This window comes from Sceloporus occidentalis, unplaced genomic scaffold, assembly GCF_023333645.1.
Source record: "Sceloporus occidentalis isolate IW3139 unplaced genomic scaffold, rSceOcc1.0.p SCAF_125, whole genome shotgun sequence".
NCBI lineage: Eukaryota > Metazoa > Chordata > Lepidosauria > Squamata > Phrynosomatidae > Sceloporus > Sceloporus occidentalis.
In genome coordinates, this window is record NW_028317105.1 from 2,651,349 (window position 1) to 2,675,846 (window position 24,498).

At 38.7% G+C, this 24,498-nt stretch overlaps 1 protein-coding gene across 1 annotated transcript in view; it reads left to right on the forward strand.

Annotated features, from left to right (window-relative positions):
- Window positions 1-8,330: 8,330 nt before the first annotated feature.
- The window catches only part of LOC149281997 (protocadherin-19-like), an 84,057-nt gene continuing 67,889 nt past the window's right edge, over window positions 8,331-24,498 (forward strand). Inside the window, exons 1-2 of the mRNA XM_089498749.1 lie at window positions 8,331-10,489; window positions 14,463-14,790. Coding sequence (XP_089354875.1) covers window positions 8,331-10,489; window positions 14,463-14,790 — 2,487 coding nt within the window. The remainder of the gene's footprint in view (window positions 10,490-14,462; window positions 14,791-24,498) is intronic.

Sequence of the window (24,498 nt, forward strand, 5' to 3'; positions counted from 1 at the left end):
GGCTTGCAAGGGCTTGCCTTTTAGTGAACATATTATATCACAGAGCTCTGCTTCAAAAGGATTTCAGGAGAAAGGGTACTCTAGAGTGATGTGCTGGATAGCCACCGACCTTGGTAATATAACTGGGCCAGTTACAAGATAGATCCCCTACTGGACCACTGAGCTGCAGGGCACCGGACAGCCAGACAGCCCAACTGGATGATCTACCCCTGGTAACCCTAGAAGATACTGCTACCTGTGGCATGCTTGGCCCCTGAGTAGGGTGACCACATCAGCCATTTTTTCCAGTACATGTATAATTTTCACATGTTCCTGGCCAGTACAAGTAACATGCTGCACTGCACTCTGTATAACTGAAAACACTGGCATCCTTCTTTGATTTCATACATGCCACATACCGCAGGGCAGCCCTTTATATGTGTTGTTCTGCATTATGTAAAAGTGATGTGTCCTGGCAAACATGTTCAATGAGGTCACCCTACCCGGGGCAGATGACTCTCGAGTTGCCTGCTGCTTCGATAATATTTTCCCAGTCCATAAACCCACAGGCAACATATTTCCAAAAGTGCAAAATCAAAATATGTTTTTTAGTTTCCCATCCTGGTTTCCTAGCTTGTTTTGTTCTTATCTGGCCCCTCTTTCATTCTTAATGATCAATCTTTATAATTATCCCCAATTGCCATGTCTACATGTTACCCAGCAAGTTGGGAAGTAGATGTTTCTTCCTTATTGGTTGTTTGTTCTATGTGTATATACAGTATGTATTTGTATATGTGAGTATATGTATGTATATATATATATATATATATATATATATATATATATATATATATATATATGATTTGTTTCAGATGGAGAGGCTTTTAGACATTAAGTGTGATTTGTTACTATGTATGCTGATTATACCAACAGGTAACTTTCTACTTTAAAGCATATATGAAAAACTGCAGCACAGTTAAAACGTAACACACTCAGACATTTTTCTTTTCTGATCTAGTGGTTAATGTAAACTTGTTGACAGATCCACTTTAAGAAGCTAGTTTCAGATATCAAATTGCTGATTGTCGCAAGTTCCTTTATGGAATCCTGTCTACAACGGGATGTCACGTCAGAGACATATCCTCACTATACAGACCCTTTTGGCCTTTACATAGAGGATGTCCATCGTTAGTTTGGTTCGATTTAATTTGTTTGTTAATAAGAGAGGATACAAATGATTTCATAAAGAATTCGTGTTTCAGTATTTAATATGGATCTGTCATTGGAAAGTAGACATTTGTTAATTCTCCATACTTGAGAAAGTGAAGTCTAGCAGAACGTAAACTCTATGTACTGGACTACTTGGCCTGAACAATGTGGAATTCTTTAGTGTCTTCTCTTCCATAGTACGGTAGTTGATGAAAATCCTAAAACTTCCCTGTCAATAAGGATATTACTGAAAAAATTGTGCCATCCATCCTTGACACAAAGTAACCGGCTATGATAAATCAGCAAAGCCACCGGGATTATTTATTTATTTTAAACAAACCCACTATGTTTTGAAGACAATGGGAATTCTTCTCAGTTATACATCACTCAGTTATACATACTGCAGGGCAGCACTGTACATGTGTTGATCTGTAATATGTGAGATATATAGGTTACGTGGAAAACATGGTTGATATGGTCACCCTACTACTACTCTGCCTGACTTGGGGGCTACAACCCCTCTGCTACAAAACTGAGGGTAGATTACCATGTCTGGGTATGTGGCTCTCCGATATACTGTTCTCCCTTTTAACACACCCAATTACAACATGATGGCTTTTATAGAATTTTTACATGCTTGAAAGTTTGAATTGAGAGTTTTGCATCCTAATTTTAGAGCAGCTCAAGCTTTAATATATTCCTATCAATGCTAAAGTAAAATAAGCAAGTTATTTCCACCCTTTTGGGGATCCCTCGGGGTCCAACCTAAATATTGAGGTGAGTCCAGTCGAGACGTGGAACTCCTTGCTCTCTTATGCCTGGGGGGATACCAATTGTCTTTCCCTGCCAATTTCTACAAAGGCTGAGCTGCAAGTCTGAGGTTTTTGGGGTCTTTTATGCAGTAGTGATGTTTCCTCTGTAATAATAAGTGAGCAAAACTTGAAACGCTTCTAAGGGGCGATGCACTGTTAATCAGTTAATCGGTGCTCTCTTATTCTTTGGAATGTTGGTCATACAATCTTAACTAAGGATTCTTATGAGATCATATTCTGGCACTCAACAGAAAGGATGACAGCAATAGAGACGGGGTATCACCTAACCAAAATACACTACTGTTTTATTGTGTGTGTTACCTAGCAACAGCATCATCTGGCAGAGCAGTGGAGGTGATAAAACAATCAGGTACCAGTCTGCCTGTTTTTGTGAAGATTCAAACCTTAATCGGTCCTTGATTCAGTATAGCCATATGCCTATCCCCAGCATGTTTGAATCACCTCACTTTATTAACCTCCGCCACTTATTTTGGAAAAATTGTTCCGCTTAACTACCCCCTTCAGTAAACTGCTGGGTTTAACTTAGGTTGCTAATGAACTTGGGTTGTTTTTCAACAGAGTTTTATGTTTCAGCTTGACAATTGATTTCGTACAACAAACTTCAGTTACATTTTGCACTGGTATTTCCTTTGATAACTGGGTGAAAACGCCATAGTTTTGGCATAATTCTTTAAGGTTCGACAATAACCTTTGATAAATTATCTAACCTGATGAATTTATTTAAAACGAAAACTACAGTTATGACAAACTCGTTGCAAATCTAGCAAAATTCAAAATTCAACCCTGCTTGGTAGAAATTCACTGAAATACTCCTATTCGCCACTAGATGTCTCTCTTGTGCCTTTAAACGAAAGTCACTATTGATTTTATTTTGCTGGCACACAGGCAAATAGGATAAAGTAGACAAGGTAGATCCTGCATTCTGTCTGCTGCACCTTCAGCTCATGAATGTGTTATACAGGAGAATAACACAGCCTAAGCAGAATAAACCAAACGTCAATCTCTGGTTTAACTCTGCAAACATTCCCTTGATCTTCTATAAAATTCAACGTGTATGGATGGTCAGCCCTGGGTTGATTGGTGTCCTGTGCAAATACTGTGAATTTTTCCCACTTTACTATTTTAACACAATTAGACAGAATATTGCATCCTATATTTTTATACAGCTTTAACAAATGCACTCATGTCAAATATATAATGTTACAGGGGAAAGTGGTAGGAATCTATTACATGAGCAACCGCAACACCCAGCCTGCTGTCTGGGTAAATCTATATATCTATATCTATATATATCTATATATATATATATATCAATAGATATATCAATAGATAGATAGATATAGATCTATCTATCTGTCTCTCTCTCTCTCTATATATATATATATACATATCAGATCCCCCTTTGCCTAATGTATCGGTTTGTCATAGCCTGTCAATTCTAGTTTTGTCATATCCTGCTTAAATTGTCAGTGCTATATAAATAAAAGATTGTATTTATATCCTGCTACTATCTATGAGCAAATACAAAAAAGATACTGACGCATACAATATACTTGTTATCTGCCAAGGTTACATGCTGATAAAAAAAAATCCCTCATATTTGCTATAATATGAATAAATATTTAATATAAATGTACATTTTGTGTGATTTCTTGCCTGCTCTTTTAAAAAATTGCAGCTTGTGATCCGCAGAGCAGTTGGCCCTGATTAGTCACACACACTCTTAGAGAATGTTGTCACAATGCTGAATACAAGGAGGCAGGAATCCACTTGTGAAGAAGCCAGTCTGTAAATCTGGAAGTCTTCTTTTTCCTCTCCCTCCCCCCACACTTGGTAATCTTAAAGCTGGGGAGGTGATGGATGTGTTAATTGTCAGATATCTGCTTTAGTATACAGCCAGTCAAGCTCAAATACTACTTAATTGGGGAGGTCTGGCGCTAATGATAATGACGTTGAAATAAAAGTGTGTAACAACCAAAACGCTGGAATCCAACTCTCATGAAGCTTATCCAGCCTTTGGAGATGTGAGTTGCAGATCAGCAGATGATGCACCTCCCATCACAGCCAAGCGTAAGACCCTTAAATCACCCTTATTGCTTTGCAGTTGATGCCCCCTCCCAACTGTAAGTCCTTTTAAATTACCTTGGGGGATTGAAAAATATTGAACAAACATCTGGCACTCAGATGGTTAATACAAAATTATTTTTGCTGTATAACCCCATACACACAAAATGACAACTCCTCAACTGTGAGACCTTAAAATTAACTTGGGAGATTTCAGAGCAATGCACGCACTTCTGACACTTAACGGGTTAATGTCACCACCAATCCACAGCTGCTTGTGGTCACACACACACACACACACTGTCACCATTCATTCCTATGCAGATGATGAGGGTTTTTTTTGTTCTTCAGTGTGATTGTAATTATAAGAGGTAATGACATTGTACATTAATTGCTTACTCTCTATCCTTAGCTTTTAAGAGACAGCTGCAGATAGACTTTCTATTAGCTGTCCCCTGGGAGCTGGGATGATGTCTCTGTGTGTTGTATCTTGTTGTGTGCATAGTATTTTTTTTTATGCCACTGCACAGTTAATAATTTTACCTGAGTAATTCTTCCATTTCTCTGTTACCTGGGGGATTGTTAATGGTAGCGCATCCCATTCAGACTCTTCTCTCCAGCTCAATCAAATTTCCAAGGCGCCAGTTGACTTGTATTGATCAATGGTGTTCCTGACAGGCTTTGCCACAAGCAAGCAGAATCTCCAGCACTCTGTCTACAGAGCATCACCAAGCATCTCTCTTAACACCCTCTGTATAGGGCAGGCAATGGGAAGGGTCCTACAGAACCTGTATTTACCCCTCTACTGGTATGAGGTTTACCGCCTATGGCCCCTGCACCCCCATAGGCCTTGTTATGAGGTTAAGTAGGTCTGACTGTGGACAAATAACTCCAGTGCTGAGAGCATCGGTGTATGGGAGATATTGGATTTCTACACCCTTCTACTTAATGTCAATACATAAGTGTATCTATATATACCCTACATATATACTTACCCATCGAACAAATGTCTACTTTCAAAATGTAACTGTCCTATACAATTCATTAACCCTTTCATGCACTGCAGTGGGCTGATATTTCCTTCTTACCAAAACAAATAAAATTGCATTTTTTTAACTATTTGCATTTTAACCATTTGGGGCAAAACAACACTATCTGTCTATTTATCTATCTATCTATGTGCCTTTTTGGCTTCCTTTTTTTGTTGCTGTAATGCACTTCCTTGCCCTCTGGCACTGAAGGAGTTAAACATAAAGCTCTTCTGTTAAGCTTTTATTGTTCGTTTTGACTAATATTTTTTCCTCCTTTTGTGATGTTACCAGTTTTGATGCCCATCAGACAGAAGCTGTGACAGTTACTCTATGGGGGTGACATTAATGATACAGAACAGTTAGAAAGTAGGGGGTGAAATCTGTAAAGTACCCTCTAATCTGCCCCACAGTGAGACTCCCCCGGAGCCCACAGCTTAGGCGCTCTCTCTCTCTATAATGTTGCCGTCACCCTCCCCTGTGTCAGGCCCGGATCCTCCCAGCAACATTAAAAGTACATCTTCACCATTAACCATTACAATTGATTTCCTATGTCGGTGATTTCCCTTTAAATAATGTGACCGTTTATTCCCTTGTTTATATGTGCGGAAGTCTGCAGTAAACACCTTGGAAGAAGACATAATCAGGGTATATTTCAGATATTTCACGCCTTAGCCTATAGTTTTAAAACATCTGATATGACTACATTAGTCTGGTTTCATAATAGTTCTCTAAGCCATTTATATATCGCATACCATTGTTATAGATCATGGGGCATGAGAAACCCCTATTGCATTACTGCCTTTCGGTTAAAATAATTGACATGATTCAGTGAGGACATTTAACTCTTTGCGCACTACAGAACAATACAATGTTTTTGTCCCATCTCCGGCACTGAAATGGTTATGCAATTAAGCGATGCTCTCCCTCTGGCACTCAAAAGGTTTAATGGTAAGGTTAACTCTTAGAGGGGCAGAGTTTGCACGAACCTATAGGGCTACATCATTATTGGGTTGCCTTGCACGCAGCTGTAGCATTGAAAAGGTTAACACGGTTGGTTTTTGTGTCGCTTGTTTGCTAGAGAAGGTTCCCATGAATAGAGTAACTGGAGATTCTCAGCGTAACATTATCTTTAACTGGTACAACCAGTATCACAGTGGAGCGGGGCTGCAGGTCAGAAGGCTGGCTTCCCAGTTCACATACTGTACAGGTTAGAAAAACCATCCTTCCCGTGATGGATTCATTATGAAGGGGCAGCCCTGGCTCCAGAAAGAGGGGCCAAACTGGCCCTGTTTAGTGTATGATTAAATGGTCATAATGAGAGAAATCTCACTGATTTAACTCTACATTATACAGGGGCAGCAGCAATCTACAGCAGATCACTGGGGATAGCCCTTCACATATAGGGAAGTCAAGGAGCTGAAACCACAACTCTCCTGGAAACTCCTTAGTGAATAGACCCCAATGTGTTTTATCTCATGCCTGTGACCTGCATTAAAAGAGACAGTCAGTGATGACAGTCACAAAATCCCCTGCAAGACCTCACGTGTAATGAATGGGTGTAAAGTGTAATAATATATGGGGCATTAAATAATGCAACAATAAATGATGCCAGTACCATCCATGACATAGAAGAAGCAGGGTACACAATGCGTGGACCTGGACATTAGTTCAGCATATCGGCAAACTGGCTTCTATGGCAAGAGCTGCGTCTCATAAAAGGGAATACATCGCTGGGTGACGGACCTGATCCGCACACAAACAATAAGAGCGATGTATGAGGACAGAGGCAGGTTGGGGTAGTTGGAATAAAGAGGAGGGGGGGAAGCTGTATGGGGGCAGGCTGCGGGGTAGGTAGCGGGGAGCTTGCAGCAGGTGCAGCAGGATGCACTGCAGAGGATCGGGCACAATGGCTGGAGCAGCACCACGGACACCTCCTCCCCGAAGCTCCACCGCTGCTGACTGAGGAACTTTCACTCCCCTGTTCGAAATTTGAAGCACCCCAGCCCCAATCAGAATACCCCCACGCCCCCCCTTCCCCCTGGCCCTCTGTGATAGGCTGAAGCTCTGGAGTAAGCTCTGAACTCCCCTTTCTCTCTCTCTCTCAACACCCCCCCTTTCCTCCTCCCTCCTCCCCCTCTCGCTTTTCTCTGTCTCTCCCTCTCTCTCTTCACAGACTGCGCTGGCAGTAGTTAGCAGCAGCAAACCGAGAGAAAGCCAGGTGCTTCCAGAGAGAGAGAAAGACACTACTCCAAGAGAAGAAACACTAGAACCCACATCTACAGAGGAATAGGTGCAGGTACAGGAGGACTAGCTCAGCTTAGCCTGGCTGAGCAGCTGAGGATCTTAAAGAAATTGGTGGATTCTAAACTACTTGAATTTGCATCTTTTTCTTCTTCTAAGCTGGTCCATTCAGCCTGGAAACAAGAGGAGAAGGAGGGATCGCAGTAGAACCTCTGCATTCGAATCAAACGTTCCTTGGATAAATGTTCTGCTTGGACACCTGACTTCTTGGACAAAGTCTGCTTGCCTTGTCTGTTATCTGGAACGGATTTATCAGCTCACCGGCAGCCCCGCATACAGGCTCCAGATCCCCACCTGCTCCCCTTAACAAGCTCCCAGTTAGTGGAGATACAGCTAAGGTGAGACTTGGGATTTTCTTGGCTAAAGCACAATTGCAGATAAAAGCCGGTGGTGGGCACTGTGCATTGCGTAAATGTATAAATGGTCTTGAGATTTATTAATTTTTCGCTAAGGACACATTTTTTTTTTTTTTTTTAAACCCATCTGGATTGCTATGGATCAGGTGATTTTAGTAGAGGTCTGAGGCTACAGTGACTTAGTGAAATGTTCTCTTGCCATCAATGCAGCTCTTTGCTCATCGAAGAATGAAATGACTACCAGTCATGAGGACACGTTTAAAGTGCCACCCTGCTTCTTAATCTCTGCTCTTCTCTGAAACATTGTGCATGTGGGGCAGGTGTCAGAGGGACCTCCATCGAACCCTGGGCTGTTTTTTGTTGCTTTCTTCTTCTCACTTTTATCTCATCTGGACAAGAACTGTTAAACTCCAAAAGGAACCTCGGAAGCTACCCAGAACCATCTCAACAGATAAAGTGAGCCAATGTATGTTTTTGCTTTCTTGGCTGTGTGAATTAACCCATTATAGTTTCCTTCTTAAAAAACATTTTTGTTTTGGCCTGAGCAAGCTAGAACTATGTGGCTGTGGATACTCAAGGAGATGGATTTATTGCATATTCTGTTTCTGCTGTTTGTGTCCTGGACACGAACCCGAGCCTTGATCAACCTGAAATATACTGTGGAGGAGGAGCAGAGAGCTGGGACTGCAATTGCCAATGTAGCTAAGGACGCTAAGGATGCTGGCTTCGTGTTGGACCCTAGGCAGCCTGCTTTTAGAGTAGTCTCCAATTCGGCTCCCCACCTGGTGGACATCAACGCCTTAGGTTTGCTGGTCACCAAGCAGAAGATAGATAGGGACATGCTGTGCAGGCAAAGCCCCAAGTGTGTCATCTCGTTGGAGGTCATGTCCAACTCTATGGAGATTTGTGTCATTAAGGTGGAGATCAAAGACCTCAATGACAATGCCCCCAGTTTTCCTACCGACCAGATTGACTTGGAGATATCAGAGACTGCTAGTCCTGGCACAAGAATTCCACTGGAGAGTGCATATGATCCCGACTCTGGTAATTTTGGGGTGCAAACCTATGAAATCACGCCCAATGACCTGTTTGGTTTAGAAATTAAAACCAGGGGTGATGGGTCCAGGTTTGCTGAACTGGTGGTAGAAAAGAACCTGGACAGAGAGACCCAGTCCCATTACAGCTATATTATCACAGCCTTGGATGGGGGAGACCCCTCTAATTTTGGAACTGTGGAGCTGAACATCAAAGTCATAGATTCTAATGACAACAATCCAGTTTTTGAGGAGCCTGCATATACAGTCAATGTTCAGGAGAACTCTCCGCTAAATGCAGTGGTTATTGACCTCAACGCTACAGATCCTGATGAAGGCACCAACGGAGAGATTGTGTATTCCTTTAACAGCTATGTGTCTGACAAAACCAGGGACCTCTTCAAAATAGACCCCAAGACTGGAGTGATCACTGTGAGTGGGGCCATAGATTACGAGGAAGGGCATGTTTACGAAATAGATGTACAAGCCAAGGACCTGGGACCCAACTCCATCCCTGCCCATTGTAAAGTGACTGTGAATGTTTTGGATGTTAATGACAATGTGCCAGTGATTAACTTGCTTTCAGTGAACAGTGAAGTGGTGGAAGTGAGTGAGAATGCTACCCCAGGGTATGTCATAGCTCTGGTCAGGGTATCAGACAGGGATTCTGGGCTGAATGGAAGGGTCGTATGCAAGCTACTGGGAAACGTTCCGTTTAGATTGCAAGAGTATGAGAGCTTCTCCACCATTCTAGTAGATGGCAGGTTAGATAGGGAGCAAAAGGGCGAGTACAATTTAACCATCCAGGCCAGGGACAGTGGTAATCCTTCCTTGCAGTCCACCAAGTCCTTTACAGTGAAAATTACTGATGAGAATGATAATCACCCCCACTTCCTTAAAACCTTCTACCAAGTCATTGTTTCTGAAAATAACACCCCTGGTGCTTACTTACTGTCAGTGTCAGCCACAGACCCAGATTTAGGGCTGAATGGGAGCATTTCCTACCAGATTGTCCCATCCCAAGTGCGAGATATGCCAGTTTTCACCTATGTGTCAATCAACCCAAACTCTGGAGATATTTATGCCCTGAGATCATTCAATCATGAACAAACCAAAGCTTTTGAATTCAAAATCCTAGCAAAAGATGGAGGCAACCCATCTCTACAGAGCAATGTCACAGTCAGAGTGATAGTTGTGGATGTGAATGACAACACTCCTGTGATAACTGCCCCACCTTTAGTCAATGGGACCTCTGAGGTGTACATCCCTAGGAACGCAGGGGTAGGCTACCTAGTGACTGTGGTGAAAGCTGATGATTACGATGAGGGTGAAAATGGCAGGTTGTCATATGAAATATCAGAAGGAGACAGAGGATTTTTTGAAATTGATCAGGCAAATGGGGAGATCAGGACCACCAGGACATTTGGGGAGAACTCTAAGACCACTTATGAACTCATCGTGGTGGCTCACGACCATGGCAAACTGTCTCTTTCAGCATCTGCTTTGATCTTAATCTACCTGTCTCCTGCACTGGATGCTCAGGAATCCATAGGATCTGTAAATTTGTCTCTGATTTTTATTATTGCACTGGGATCTATTGCTGCTATCTTGTTTGTCACCATGATCTTTGTAGCAGTGAAATGCAAGAGGGACAATAAAGAAATAAGGACATACAACTGCAGGTAAATACATACTTAATCCCTTTTAATTATGACATTTCAGATATTAAAACATAAGCTCTCTTTTCTCATACACCTTTGACTGCACAAGGTATCAACAGACCTAGAATATGTATCAATGTGTTACATGCAACATAAAGTCTCAATAGTCAATTGAATTACAATGTATACTGTATTCATCGGCCCCAGGAAAACATACAATGGTTAATGTTTCATTTCCTGCAAAGATTCCAAACATCATTGCAACATTTTGACATCCAGTATGACATCAGAATTTTGGTTGGAAATCCTATTTTTTTCTCATTCATAATATTCTGCAACTCCTTTGCAAGAAGTCTACGTGTAAAAGTGACGTTTCTAGGTCAAGTAGCCAATTTTGATAATAATAATATTAATAATAATAATACTTTTTGCCTCTGGCAATGAAAAGGTTAATTAATGGTGGACACTAAAATAAAAGTGTCTGTAACTTATATTCGTTTTATTTTGTACTCGGTTACTATTGTGCCTACCTTTATTGGCATGTAGGGTGGCACTTTGTGTATTTTAACCCTTTCAGTAACAGAGAGGGGCCTGTCTGGAGTTGTAGAGCAGTGTCTTGCATAGGCCCACTGACACCACCAATACGATTAAAATGGTGGCAAGTGGCTTCCAGGGTCCTGATTGATGGGAGTAACATCCTGCAGGTTGTCTGCAGTGGAAACAGACCATTTCATGTCATTGAGCAGTGAATAAATGAAGCAGAGCATTGATTCTACAAGTTACACGGTGCACTCTCTCATTTCCACCAGTTGGTGTCGCTGTGCTCACTCCTAATACATGTTTCACTAGGAACCATTCACCCAGAACATGAATCAGAGATGGAATTTAAAAGAATACAGCATTAAATGAAACATAATGATTGCTACATTTTCATATCAGCCCATTCTAGCTGATTATATGCAGAACGGCATATTTTTTAATAGTCGACATATTCCAAATTCTGGTTATGCACACATACATGGATTCTTTTTTTTTTTTACTGAAACAGTGTTTAGGGCTAGATTAATTATTGATTCCCTTCTTATCAGTTTATGTGAGATTTGCCAGCACTCATTTATATCAGTCAAAAGTGTAAGTGCATGGAGTAACAGTAATCAAAATGTATCTGCTATGGAGGGGGACCTTTATTGTCAATGCAACAAAAGCTTGCCTTATTGCAGATAGGCAGGCGAGATCATGCATATGGAACAGTATTGTTTCCCCTCACACTGTTGTCAGTGTTACAGAAAGTTTAGTAGACTAATACTAACCACACATGAATTTCAATTCAGTATAGGAGCAGCTGCAATGCCTCATAAAAACCTTAATCCTGTTACTTCTAGACTAGGCATGTCTTCTGTGATCTTCGTTAGCCATTCCAGAAGAGAAGAAAAGTACACTTTTAGGGTATCCGCCTCATATTCTGTTCATGAGGAATGGGAATTAAGACTTACTGTATTCCTAAAATATCAACTGATCATCGGATAATGTATATAATAATGAAATGTATTACATATATAATATATATCAGGGTATGATTTTTTTCCTGTTCACATTTAAGTGCAATTACAGAATAATCAAGATTTAAAGCCCCTTTCTTATCATTCCAGGAAGGGCGCTTATGCATTCCATATCAATGATTAGGAATCTGCCCTCCATTGCAGGGGAAGGGGGGGGGGGGTTGTCACAGTGTTTTCATACAAATGACATTTTCAAATACAAGAGGCATGGAGGAAAAAAAAAAAAGCTGTCTATTTGAATGGCTGGTGACAACATAGAGATAACACAATACGCCGACTTTCAAAATGATTAAAAGGAGATGTGGCTACAACCTGCAGATGTAATAAGTCAAAGAACGAAATTGTTATTTTATCCAGCCTTGCAAACATCTGGCTGCGTCCGTATACAACCATCTCACCGCAGAGCTGCTGCTGATCTATTGTAACTATAGCAGAAGCAGACTCTGTGTGCACTACAAATATTCAGCGTCACACAGGCAGAAAATTGCTGAATTTTCCTACGGCCGAGCGATAATCTCATGGGACTGGCAGTATATATTCTATATTTATGGCTTACACAAAAGATTTCAGGGACGCATACGGTCTCTTTAAAATATATTCCCTAAAAACACAAAACCATCACTTTAACAAGAATCCTAAGATTACATGATATTCTTAATAAACAGGACACAAGATTAGAATCTCTTTTTCAGACAGTGCCAATTTGATCTGTATTTTTTTTTTTTCGCTCCAAACTCAATGACTTTTTCATGTCTCCTGCACCAACCCTGCTATTTAATTCTGTGGGTTTTATTTCCGTCATCATGAAAATGTCATTGGGACTAAAATATAAATCCATGTCATATTTTTTTAGTTTTATGTGACATTTCCAATTGCAGATCACGGTCCTCATTTATTATGATCACTTTAGGTCACTATAAGGCAAAAAAAAAATAAAAAAAAAAATGTGGCTCTGGTATTAACCCATTGTTGACGGAGAAGGAAAAAGTGCAGAAGGTTATTTGGTTGAGGTTAAGGATCAGAAATCTTACAGCTTAACCCTTGAGCTGCCAAGCATGATCTGTGATCTAATAATTTATTGACCCCCCCTCCACCATTGAAAATGTTAAGTTATAATGGGCAAACCAATAGTTAAAGACGCAAATATTCTGGCTTTATTAGCCTAATTAAACCATACATTGGGTACACATCTCACTTGTGTATTACCCATAATAAAAAATGCATAAGCCTTTTTTTTTTACTTTTCTTTATTTAGTAGCTCATTCTTGTCAGCAGATAAAAAGAGAGAAAAGGTACAATTATTCATGGATGATAGAAATAGCTGATGTGTCATACAAATGTCTTTTTTTAAAGGATAAGAAATTAAAAAAAACAAGTTGAATAGTTGAAGAATTCATAGCGACATAATGCACAGTGTTTTATTCTTTATGCTCAGGATAAAAATGTCTGGGGGGGGGGGGTTGTTGCTTATAAACCTTGGGTTCTAATACAACCCTGACAGCCAAATGTTTATATAAAGATATATTATTATTTTTTTCCTTTGAATACCAGAATTGATATATTTTTGTTATTTTCATATGTAGTCGTTAAATCATATAGGATTTTTGAGTAATCGGAGCAGGGTTTCATCCCTCTGGCTCTCGAAGGGTTAACTCAAATTATAGGACCTCGTCGTTAATGAAAATATGAACACCAGGTTTGCACCGTGCCGTGACATCTACAGATTTCATTTGAGATAACGATTTCAAAGCACATTCATGGCTTGCGATAAACCACCCGCCTGTTGCTATAGGTGAAAAATAAATATGTCCATAGTCACAGTTTTTCATTACTTTCTGTATTATAATAAAAAAAAAACCTTAAAGGTGTTAAGGAGTTCATTATACAATGACAAACCTTCCCCGATTTAGTTGGAAGAAAACAATATATAGATAGTTAAGGAAGTATGGATATAACATTTTTTTTATAAAAGGTGTGGTCTTCAAGGTTTTTTATCTTCTGCTGGAAAAATCTGAAAATAATGTTTAAATCGGTCAATTATAATAACCATAAGCAATTCCATTTTGCAAAACCGATTCTTTGTACGATATGTCCTCATGTAAGACAATTTAAGTCCATAAAATGTTAGTAATTTTCATTACTTATATAGATCTTGGAATTCTTATAAGAACACAATACAAAGACAAAACACAATGTACCAAAAATGTTGCATCTCCAATAATGTCATTTTTTTTTCTTTGTGCATATCCACTATTTTCCTGCTGGCCTTCTCTGCTTGTCTTATTCTCATTGTTCCTAGATCAGGGTAAGGTTTTTTTCAATGTTACACAATATATATATATATATATATATTATTTTTTTTTTAATGTTTGTTTGTCTTGTCAAAGCATGATAAAATATGCATGCTTTTGCATTCTATTAATGTTGTCTTACAGAATAGCGGAATACTCATATGGACACCAAAAGAAATCCAACAAGAAGAAAAAAATCAGTAAGAACGACATTCGACTGGTGCCCCGGGATGTTGAAGAAACAGATAAAATGAACGTGGTGAGCTGCTCCTCCCTTACTTCATCTCTAAACTACTTTGACTACCACCAGCAGACCCTCCCGCTTGGTTGCAGGCGCACAGATAGCACCTTCCTAAATGTGGAGAACCAGAATACGAGGAATGCTGGGTCCAACCATGTCTACCACCATACATTTACAAACCAGAGCCCACCGCAGCCTGATCTTATCATCAATGGAATGCCTCTTCCAGAGGTGAGTACTCAGAGGCATGTGGCAATCACTCTCTCCAGAGCTGGTCATGGCATGTCCATAGTTCTGTAGAAACAAAGCAGTTGGTGGTATGCATGGTTGTTATTTATGATGCTTTCCTTTGCTCGGTTTAACTGTTATCAATATGGTCTAGCTGTGTATTCTTAAAGCCAGCTAAATAACATGCAATGATCGTCGGGAAAGGACGTTGACACTGAGGTTCTAAAAAAATATCGCAAACTGTGAGCTTCAAAGCTCAAATTATATCGCTGAACTGTGTGCATAAACACATCTTCTGGTTACGTTGTTGCATACCGCAGTATTTGAGTTTATGGAATAATAACGCAATCCTTTGAACCTTTGAAAAAACAACCGATCATTACATTGTGATATGCTCAGCTCATGGCTTTGTAGAAGAGACAGGTGTTTTTGGTGTACAAGGCAGCTTTTAGACTCAATATGTATCCCAAAGGTGTTGCGTTTGCATTGTAGAGCAGCGTTACATCTAGAGCTGAGGATTCTTGAAACCCTGAGGCGTAATACAAAATGTTGGCTACTCCTACAAGATGTGTTAATGGGGCGTCCCTCTCCTCGTATCTGTCCTGTTGCTGACCAGATTGCACGTGTCTCTGAATATGCCATATGTGTAAAATCAGTCAGATGTATATTGTTTTAGGAAACGCATAGACTCCATGCGTATGTAATTTTGAGCTTGAAAAGTGGTTCCATTTTTTCGATATAATCAGTTTGGAATTGTTCATATGTGGCCAGAATAAGGTTCTCGGGAGATAAAAATTGATAAGTAAGTAACGTAAGCCATGTAGCACACAGACCTTCCAAAGTTCTTCTCAGAAATTAAAAACCCTGTTTGACTTGGGTCAACGGGCTTCATTACTCTGGCCATTTTTTTTGGTCAATGGCATTAACGTATCTCTTTTTCTTTCTTGAAATCAATAAGTTTATCATTTGTATTACTCATAGAGTTGGCCATGATAGTAGAGCTACACTACCCCATTATAAAATATTCAGCCTAAAAGCTGCGGACTAAAAATAAATGAATATTGTCCTCCTTGTTTTGCCAAGGCACATTTTTTTTTAATGCCGTAGGACTGCTTGTAAGAGGAGATGAGTACGTGGGTTCTGTATTCTTGTGTCACACTCTGTAGAAGACATTTGATGTGATGTGACATGGAGATTAAGACAAGCCTTCACATGAAATAAAACTGACAGCATCTTAAACATTCTATGATCACACGAACATAGCTGCCAAGTGTACGGTACTTTGATTACTCTCATGGCAACATATTCTAAATCACAACATTTTTCCTACGTAGCCAACGAAAATTGGATTTGCCAGTTAATGATGTGTCTACTAGCTTTTATGATGTCATACATCTTTACCCCAATATCTTGTGATGTTTAACTATTAAAATATTACTTAATTCCCTCATTCCTAAGTAAGAACAGAACTGATTCTCTGATGACTCTTTCTCTGATTATAACTAACCATTTGCAATAATGTTAGAATTTGATGGCAGATAAGAACCATTCGGCCCATCTAGTCTGCCCATTATTTCTAAAGTAAATATTCAAATTCTGGGGTAAAAGTTTAAAACATGGTTTTATCACCATAGCAACCTGATTATTGGATTATTCCATTGGATGCTATGATAAAAAGACCAAAAAATTAACGGATTCGACACATTCATTTCTTTTTTTTTATCTAGTCCACACGTTTGATTTATGTCTCTTTAGATCATATATTGCTCCTCTAGCATCGTAAGGCTGTACCCTTTCTGTGCCGCTTGAATATGTTATCCCTGTAGCAGCTGAATGGGGCATAATGTTGTTGTGAACTTTTTGACAATGCCTGTGTTTGGGACCACGTAGAGGTGATGTCACCTCATCGGGATACACAATACTATAAAGAGGGTATCGCTGCATATAGGATAATTTAAACATTTTGGATAGGAAAGGCTGGTAACTTAATGACAAATCCGGTCAAATAGCCGAGTGATACGGTAACTGAAACACATTCCGTGTCCGTTGTTACCCTTTGATGCCCTGTGGTCACTATTGCCCAAACCAGAAAACCAGGTTGTGTGACTAATGTATATAAAGTGTTTAAGGTACAATGGAAGGACCAAGGGGCATTTGGTCTACTTTTCTTAAATAAGAGATGCCCCTTGAGTATTAAGATGGGCAATAATGTTTCTTAACCTCTTTTTTCTTTCTTTGACAATTAAGCAGGAACTTTTTATAGTGTTTTCAGGATAAATAGGTACAGATGACAAAAAATATAAATATCACCCGTTCTCAATATTACGGTAACACACAATAGCAAACAAAAAAAAACCCATTGGCACCGCAACAGATTCTAAAGTGCTCCGGATTAGAATGTTACATGCACCAATCAAAATGATGCAGCACAGAAACTCAGTAGCCTATTGGCTGTGCACAGATCTCTGCTTAAACCCAATCATAGCAAACTATGGGCCATTTGTAAACCTCAACAAAATTTGTGATATCATCGGACCACCAGAATAGAATATTTTACTTTCTTTGAAATCTTGTACTACATCAATTATAATGCATGTTTTTTTGTCTGCTTTTTATGCTTCTTGTTCTCTAAAATCAGACACATTGGGGCCAATTTTAAATTGTAGCCATCATTATTATCTTGCTTAAAAATGAAATTGACAGAATTAGTCATATTAATGCATGCAGGCAGAGCTTTTAACATCCATTTACATTTTAAAAGCATCATATTTTTGGGTAAATTAGTAAAAAAAAATTAGGCTAAGTGGACAGCGTTTATCATATATGCCGCAAGAATATATCCTGCGTGAAATTTAGAAACGGAATAACCTTGTGAATGCAAACAGTGTCAGATTTAATACATTAGGTAATAACTGGTTAAAAAAAAAAAAAGGTATATGGGACGTAGCATCACTTTCTTAATTTTGCCGCCACTATACTAAATTAGCACACTGGTTTCCAGAGTCAATAATTTGCGGCAAAAAAGACTAATTACCCTATTCCGTCATGTTAGAAATATTAGCCAGGGGTGATCTTATTCTTTTTGTTGCCTGAGGCAGAAGGAGACTCAAGACTAAATCCTTCCCACCAGCTCCGCTTATACAAACTGATAGCATGAAAAGCCTTTCATTGTGGCAGCTCGCTAAACTCTGTCAGACGCACATTGTCTGCGCAGGACAAGTAGAACAGGTGTCCCGGTCCGGTGAATGTGCCGATTAGTCTGGGAAATGTTTGTCACCTTATAAATAATAAAAAAAAAAGCAAAACATGATCGTGGCACACCTGGTGTCACCACATTCTTGCGGCAAGCAGGCCAACTTGGCACAGGTTTACTCTTTCTCTTTTTTTTTCTCTCTTTACCCCTTTCCTGCTCTTTTTTCCCACTATCTCTCTCACATTCTTTCTCTGTCTTATTTTTTCTCTCTCTGACTCCCTCATCTCTTTCTCCTTCTCTCCCTGTCTCGCTCTTTCTCTCCCCCTCTCTCTCTTTTTCTTTCTCTCATTTTATTAATCACAAAACTTTTTGTCTAGCCCATGCCCCTTATAACCTCCCCACCATTTATTAACTTGCGCACAGTATTGAAGATCATACTTTTTGTGTCTATTATACTACATATATTTTTACCAGTACTGCTTCTTTAAAAATCTCCAGAGGACCCCGTGAAACAGCAAAGTTCATTCTTGGATTTGTGAACAATATTATTTTGTTCGGTTATAGTCGCAAGTTTGTGCTCTTAAAAAAACTCTTGTTCTGTGCTAGTTAAATATTTACTACTTGTCTTTTAAAGTGTTTTACATCTAAACCCCTGTGCATTGTGTGACCTGCCAGGATCGGGTCTGGAAAAGGTAGTCAGGCAATTCAAGAGAGAGAGAGAATTGAATCTCTCTGGAGCTCTACAAAATCAGTTAACTGTGAGGAGAACATAGTCCTTCAATATAGGCTTCCCCCTCTCTCTCTTTCTTTCTTTCTCTCCCTCTCTCTCCACTTCTTTCTCTCTCTCTCTCTCTCTCTCTCTCTTTCTTTCTTTTTCTCCCTCTCGCTCCACTTCTTTCTTTCTCTCTCTGTTTCTTTCTTTTTCTCTATTTCTTTCTTTCTTTCTCTCCCTCTCTCTCCACTTTTCTCTCTCTCTCTCTCTCTCTCTCTCTTTCTTTTTCTCCCTCTCTCTCCACTTCTTTCTCTCTCTCTCTCTCTCTATCTTTCTTTTTCTCTCTTTCTTTCTTTCTCTCCCTCTCTCTCCACTTCTTTCTCTCTCTATCTTTCTTTCTTTTTCTCCCTCTCTCTCTCTCTCTCTCTCTCTCTCTCTATCTTTCTTTCTTTTTCTCTATTTCTTTCTTTCTTTCTCTCCCTCTCTCTCCACTTCTTTCTCTCTCTCTCTCTCTCTCTCTCTCTCTCTATTTCTTTCTTTCTCTCTCTCTCTATTTATTTATTTCTCTCTCTCTTTCTCTGTCCTTTCCCACTCTCTCCTTTCTCCGATCTCAGGTTTAAGAACCCATATATCTAAATTTTTCTTCTCTTTTTAAAAATGGACTTTTCTTCCATATGTTATCTAAACAAAGAAAACTTTACTGTAGATGAAAACGTTTTTTTTGTTTTATAATTCAGTCATTGTTTACATAGATCTAATGTGGCAGATGAGCACTCAGGAGTCATGCATTCATCGGGTATGTCGGTCAGCATGTAATAGTTGTGTTCTAATTTGATAAGCTCTTTTATCAGCTACCGCGAGTACCTATTCTGCCTTTCTGCTCTCAGCGTTGTTGAGCTTACAGAGCATTTCATAGTCATATTTGGGAAAGGAATACCTTATTGATTCCTGCAAGAATATGTTACACAGCAAATGCATTCTTTGGATTTTTATACCTAAGCAAAAAACTGCTGCTTTAAGCCGAAATGTTTTATTCTGTTTATCTGCAAGGCTGCGATTGCTAAACACAATTGCAAATGAAATGCAAAATCACCAGTCGACCTAGCATACTCTATTAGCACTCCGTATACAATTCTTATCCTGCGGTAGTTGGCTCATTATTTTTAGATACAGTAGAAATCAGATCAGGCTTCATATAGTATAATTGCATATGCTTATCGCTCAAGTGTGCCGAGTCTGTTTTCAAGTATGATACCGTAAGCGAACCTTCTCTAAAATGCCCACCTGTCTATCAAGGAACACCAGGCTTGTTTTGATATGTGGCTGGTCTTTAATGAGAGATGCTTTTAGTTTAACAGTTGCGAATCTTGACAAAGTGCTCCTTGGGGATACATTGTTTGCTTGAAGAGATGATGTTTGGGAGACAATTTTTTTTTTCTTCTTCTTCTTCTTCTTCTTAGTGTCTTATTTAGAAAGTTGCCTGGACTTTTTTCGTGTTTTGAAAAGCACACCGTTTTGGATATGGACTCTAATGAAGGTCTTTGCGGTTAAAACAAATATAAAAGCAATTTAAAAATCTTTAAAAAAAGGGAAAGTTTGCATTAAAACAAAAGATGCGCAGTAGAATATTTTCCTGAAAGATTCCAAGATGTGCTAAGAGTTCAGTGCTGGTACTTTCTACGGCTTTCTGCTTTTGAGTTAAGGATCTATTTAATGTAGGAATGAACTGGAACAGACAGTCTTCAAAACTGAAGTGGTAATTATAAAAAAAGATACAAAGGCAATATAAATAACCATGTGCGAACATCCCATGAACAGTGATTATTAATGGTTAAAGGTTAGTTTACTAATACATCTTCGGTGCTGTTCTGGAGAGCAGGTCCTTCAACTCTTATTAGACCACAAGCGATGTAGGATTAGTAACTCTGGAAGCCCATAGTTGACCATTCATGCAATGGAACCACGTTATAAGTAAGATTGGTAGCATATTCCTAAATAACACAGCCATGTAATCCTGTAAATTAATTTTAAATAACATTATTAAGTCTTCTTAGATCTTAAATTATTAACCCGAAGTACGTTCTTTAGTGCAGAGTTCCATCTGCTTTATATTTGTAGTTACGAGCAAGATCACCAAAACAAAGCTCCAGAGGGCAGGAGTGTTCAGAGTTTAGATGCCGTTCCTCCCCAAATAGATTGTGCCGTGTTTATCTCTCGTACGCAAAATGAAAGAGGATGCAATATAAAATGTCTCCTTGATTCAACTACATTTTCACAGTTCTTTGACTTATGTCTCACTCTAGAAAGTATCCTTCCTTAGCTCATTAAACCTGGCATTTGTAAATATTATTTATCAAAATAAGCACCTACCACTGTTTAATTAAATAATTAAATTAAGTAAATTTATTGGTGTTCAGAATTCACGATAAAAAAATAAAAATAAATGTCCAGTCAATTTTAAATATACAAACTTTTTAGACGACACACGTTGAGTATTTTCACTTTCTAGCCATGTTAGTGCTATAAATCCAATAATATAAGTATGTTCCTGAGCTACACTCAAACCTTCTACAAAATAAAAGGCTAATTGTTGATATTTATGGAATTTTAGTAAATTTAATTGCTTAGTTGTTTTTGTACATTGAAGCTTTTATTCATCTTAGCATGGGGCACGGTTTGCAAACTAGGCAACAAGGAGAAGGACGAGATTTGTGCAGCCCTGTTTTAGCTGAGGAGCCATCAGTTGTTTGGTTCTAGTGTTATTTCTCCTCGGAGGAGAAATATTGTTACCGCATTGATGAGAGCTTTCAAGATCTCTAATTAGTCTTTAACCAACATACAATATATGACCCTAAGTATAACAAGACTTGCAATCAACAGATAACATGCTTTTCTAATGTTTTCACATTGAGTAGTCATTTTGTTAATCATTTATGGCCAGAGATCTATTTTAGAACCTACTACATGTTAGTGAGCAAGTAAAGGGCATGCAAATACAGACAACTAAATTAGCTTATGTTCCAAGGAAAAGAAAACATTGAGCCTAAGAGCCACGGCTGCTTTGAATGTCTGACCACAAGTACTTTGTGTATTTCCAGTCGTTGTTGGGATTCTGGCAGGTCGTAATCACATCAATGTACTAAAACACTTTGCATGCTATGGGAATGCTTTGCATGCAGTAGGAGATGGGATTTTCCTACAGAAACTCTACAAGCTGTTTTGACGTGTTTGTCCCCGAAAGTAACTGTGCATCAAACGTCAAAGTGATGTTGACTCTTGGTGTCATTCTCCACCTCATGCTTTAGTAGCCAACTTAAGTGTGAGTTAAGAATTGGTATATAAATGGCCATATACATTAACATTTGTTGGAAAGGGTATACAACATACATAGTGCATACATTCAAAATTTTAATGAAGGGTTATGCCAGTGGAGTGCTTTGTAGTCTCACAGGTGGACAGGAGTGGCATACATTTTAAAGTTCCTGTTTGCCCAGATGAGCTATGTGGCATTATATACAGTACAATGATCTTCTCCACAAGGACTGTGGTGCAGGGTGAAAAGAATACAATGTCAACTGTAGAAATTCCCTACTAACCTACCAGCATTTAAAAAAAATATTTTAACAAGCCAGGAAAAAAATAAGTATGCTCTGAGAAATGAGTAAATAAACTAGATTAGTGTATGTATATATATATATATATATATATATATATATATATATATAAATGTGTGTGCGTGTGGTGGGCTTCTGTCTAATATTTAAATTCGTTAAACAACTTGTTGATTTAATATGCATTTCTTCATTACATTTGGAACAGAAAGTAACCATCAACATAATCAGACTTAATTTTACCTTTTGAATTTCTGATGTGATTGCAGAATTAATTTTTTTCCCCTCTTTTTATTTCTTCCATGGAATAAATTAATGATTCATTCAATTCATTCCTGCTCTTGCTTTTCTGTATTTGAAAGTAACTATATGCGGAATTACCAGTTCCATTTGTTTTGCAGAGAATGCCTTTGATAAATTGATTACTTTTCCGATTGGACAGTTTCATAATGCGCGATATCAGTATCTATTAAACAACCTTGTAACTCAACAGGGTCTTAATGAAGACATTCTAGAATAACTTTACTACATCAAGATTCAGCTGGTGACCTTTTGATGTGTTTAAGGCCAAAATTATGATAAGTAGCCTCTTATGCTTTTTGAAGGTCGACATATTGCAATTATAAACCTTTCCGTTGCGATTGCTTCCAATCCAGTGTTTTAAACTTTTAATTTTCGTGTTGTTTGGAAGGAGATACATATTTAGTTTCTGCTCATTAACTAGACTGAATTTCAGTTCCCGTCAACAGAGCGTTTGATAGAACCAAAGGAAATTTGCCGTGACTTTTTCATTAACATGCAATTGCAGCAAATAGAGAAAATATTTCAAATAGGCGAGCAAACTGATTTCATTTTTCCAGTTTTTTAAGAAGTCAAATCAGAGCTTTTTAAGAAGATTTTTCGCAGGAAACCAGTATAGGTTCCTGCAGGAACCTTCTGGCCTGGGGGGCAGATAAAGCCTGTTGGTCCCTTGCCTCCCCCTCATTCGCACACACTTACACACTAACACCATTTTATACTTACATAGACGTACTCCTACTCAACACACACTTACACAATCATGCTACACACACATACATATTAATGTTTACACACGCTTAGACATACATGCTCACATACATACACATTCATGTTCACACATACATACTTACACACATTCACATTCATACACACATATGCTGACACACAAACATACATACACATTCATGCTCACACACAAACACACTTATGCATACACTCTCATTCTAACATAAATGAATTAATTCATAAATGCGCCCTCCCACTCGTGTTAGGTGACCCTGCTGCATTGCTGTCCAAAATTGTTTACAAAGGGCCAGTCTGACCTGGCACTGCCACCTAAATATGAAAAACTAAAACTAAAACAGTTTAAAGGAATATATACTAAAACCCAAATGTTACAAAAGAGGATCAAACAAGTTAAAAAAAATAAACCACATGTATATATAACAATGTTTGATAAGGAAGAAAAAAATGAAATCTGTGAGTAATATTTAATCTAATTTAATGAGATTAGTAGCAGAAAACACATGGCAAATGAAAGTGAAACAACATTTATCTATGTTTTTGCATAAAATGTGGATTAAACATTATGTATGTATCACCGCACATTTAAAGTTAGAGCTATACAACGAGACAATATTATACTTTTCACAAATCCTTCAAATGTGTTTCCTCCCCCATACGTTACAAAATCCATCACTTAAACTGCCCTGATGACATAGTATGTGAGTTGATGAATTTTTGGTACATTTCTAGTTATTTTACAGATGGGGAACCGGCTGTGAAAATGTAATTGTTAACATTAGCAGCGCCCCACCTGGGTTCTCTGCTGAGCACCCACCAGCAGCTTCTGCTTGTATATATCAATATATGACAAGCCTGTTAAACAAATAATTGTAAAATACAGTACACGATGCTTCGTAGAGCAATGTTTTTAAATGGAGACTTTCACGCATTCACGCTTATTCCCTGACTATATGTGAACATTTACCACTTCCAGCAGTAGTAGAGGCTAACACAGAGAATGGATACAGCATTCTTTAGGAAAGCATAGGGCTATAAGACATAAGGCAAGGCCAACGACCAAGTATGATTCAAGGTCTTACAGCGCACAGACGCAGATAGGCCAAATGGGTCTTATCTTCCATTAAGTTCCGTGTTCTGTGATACAGAGG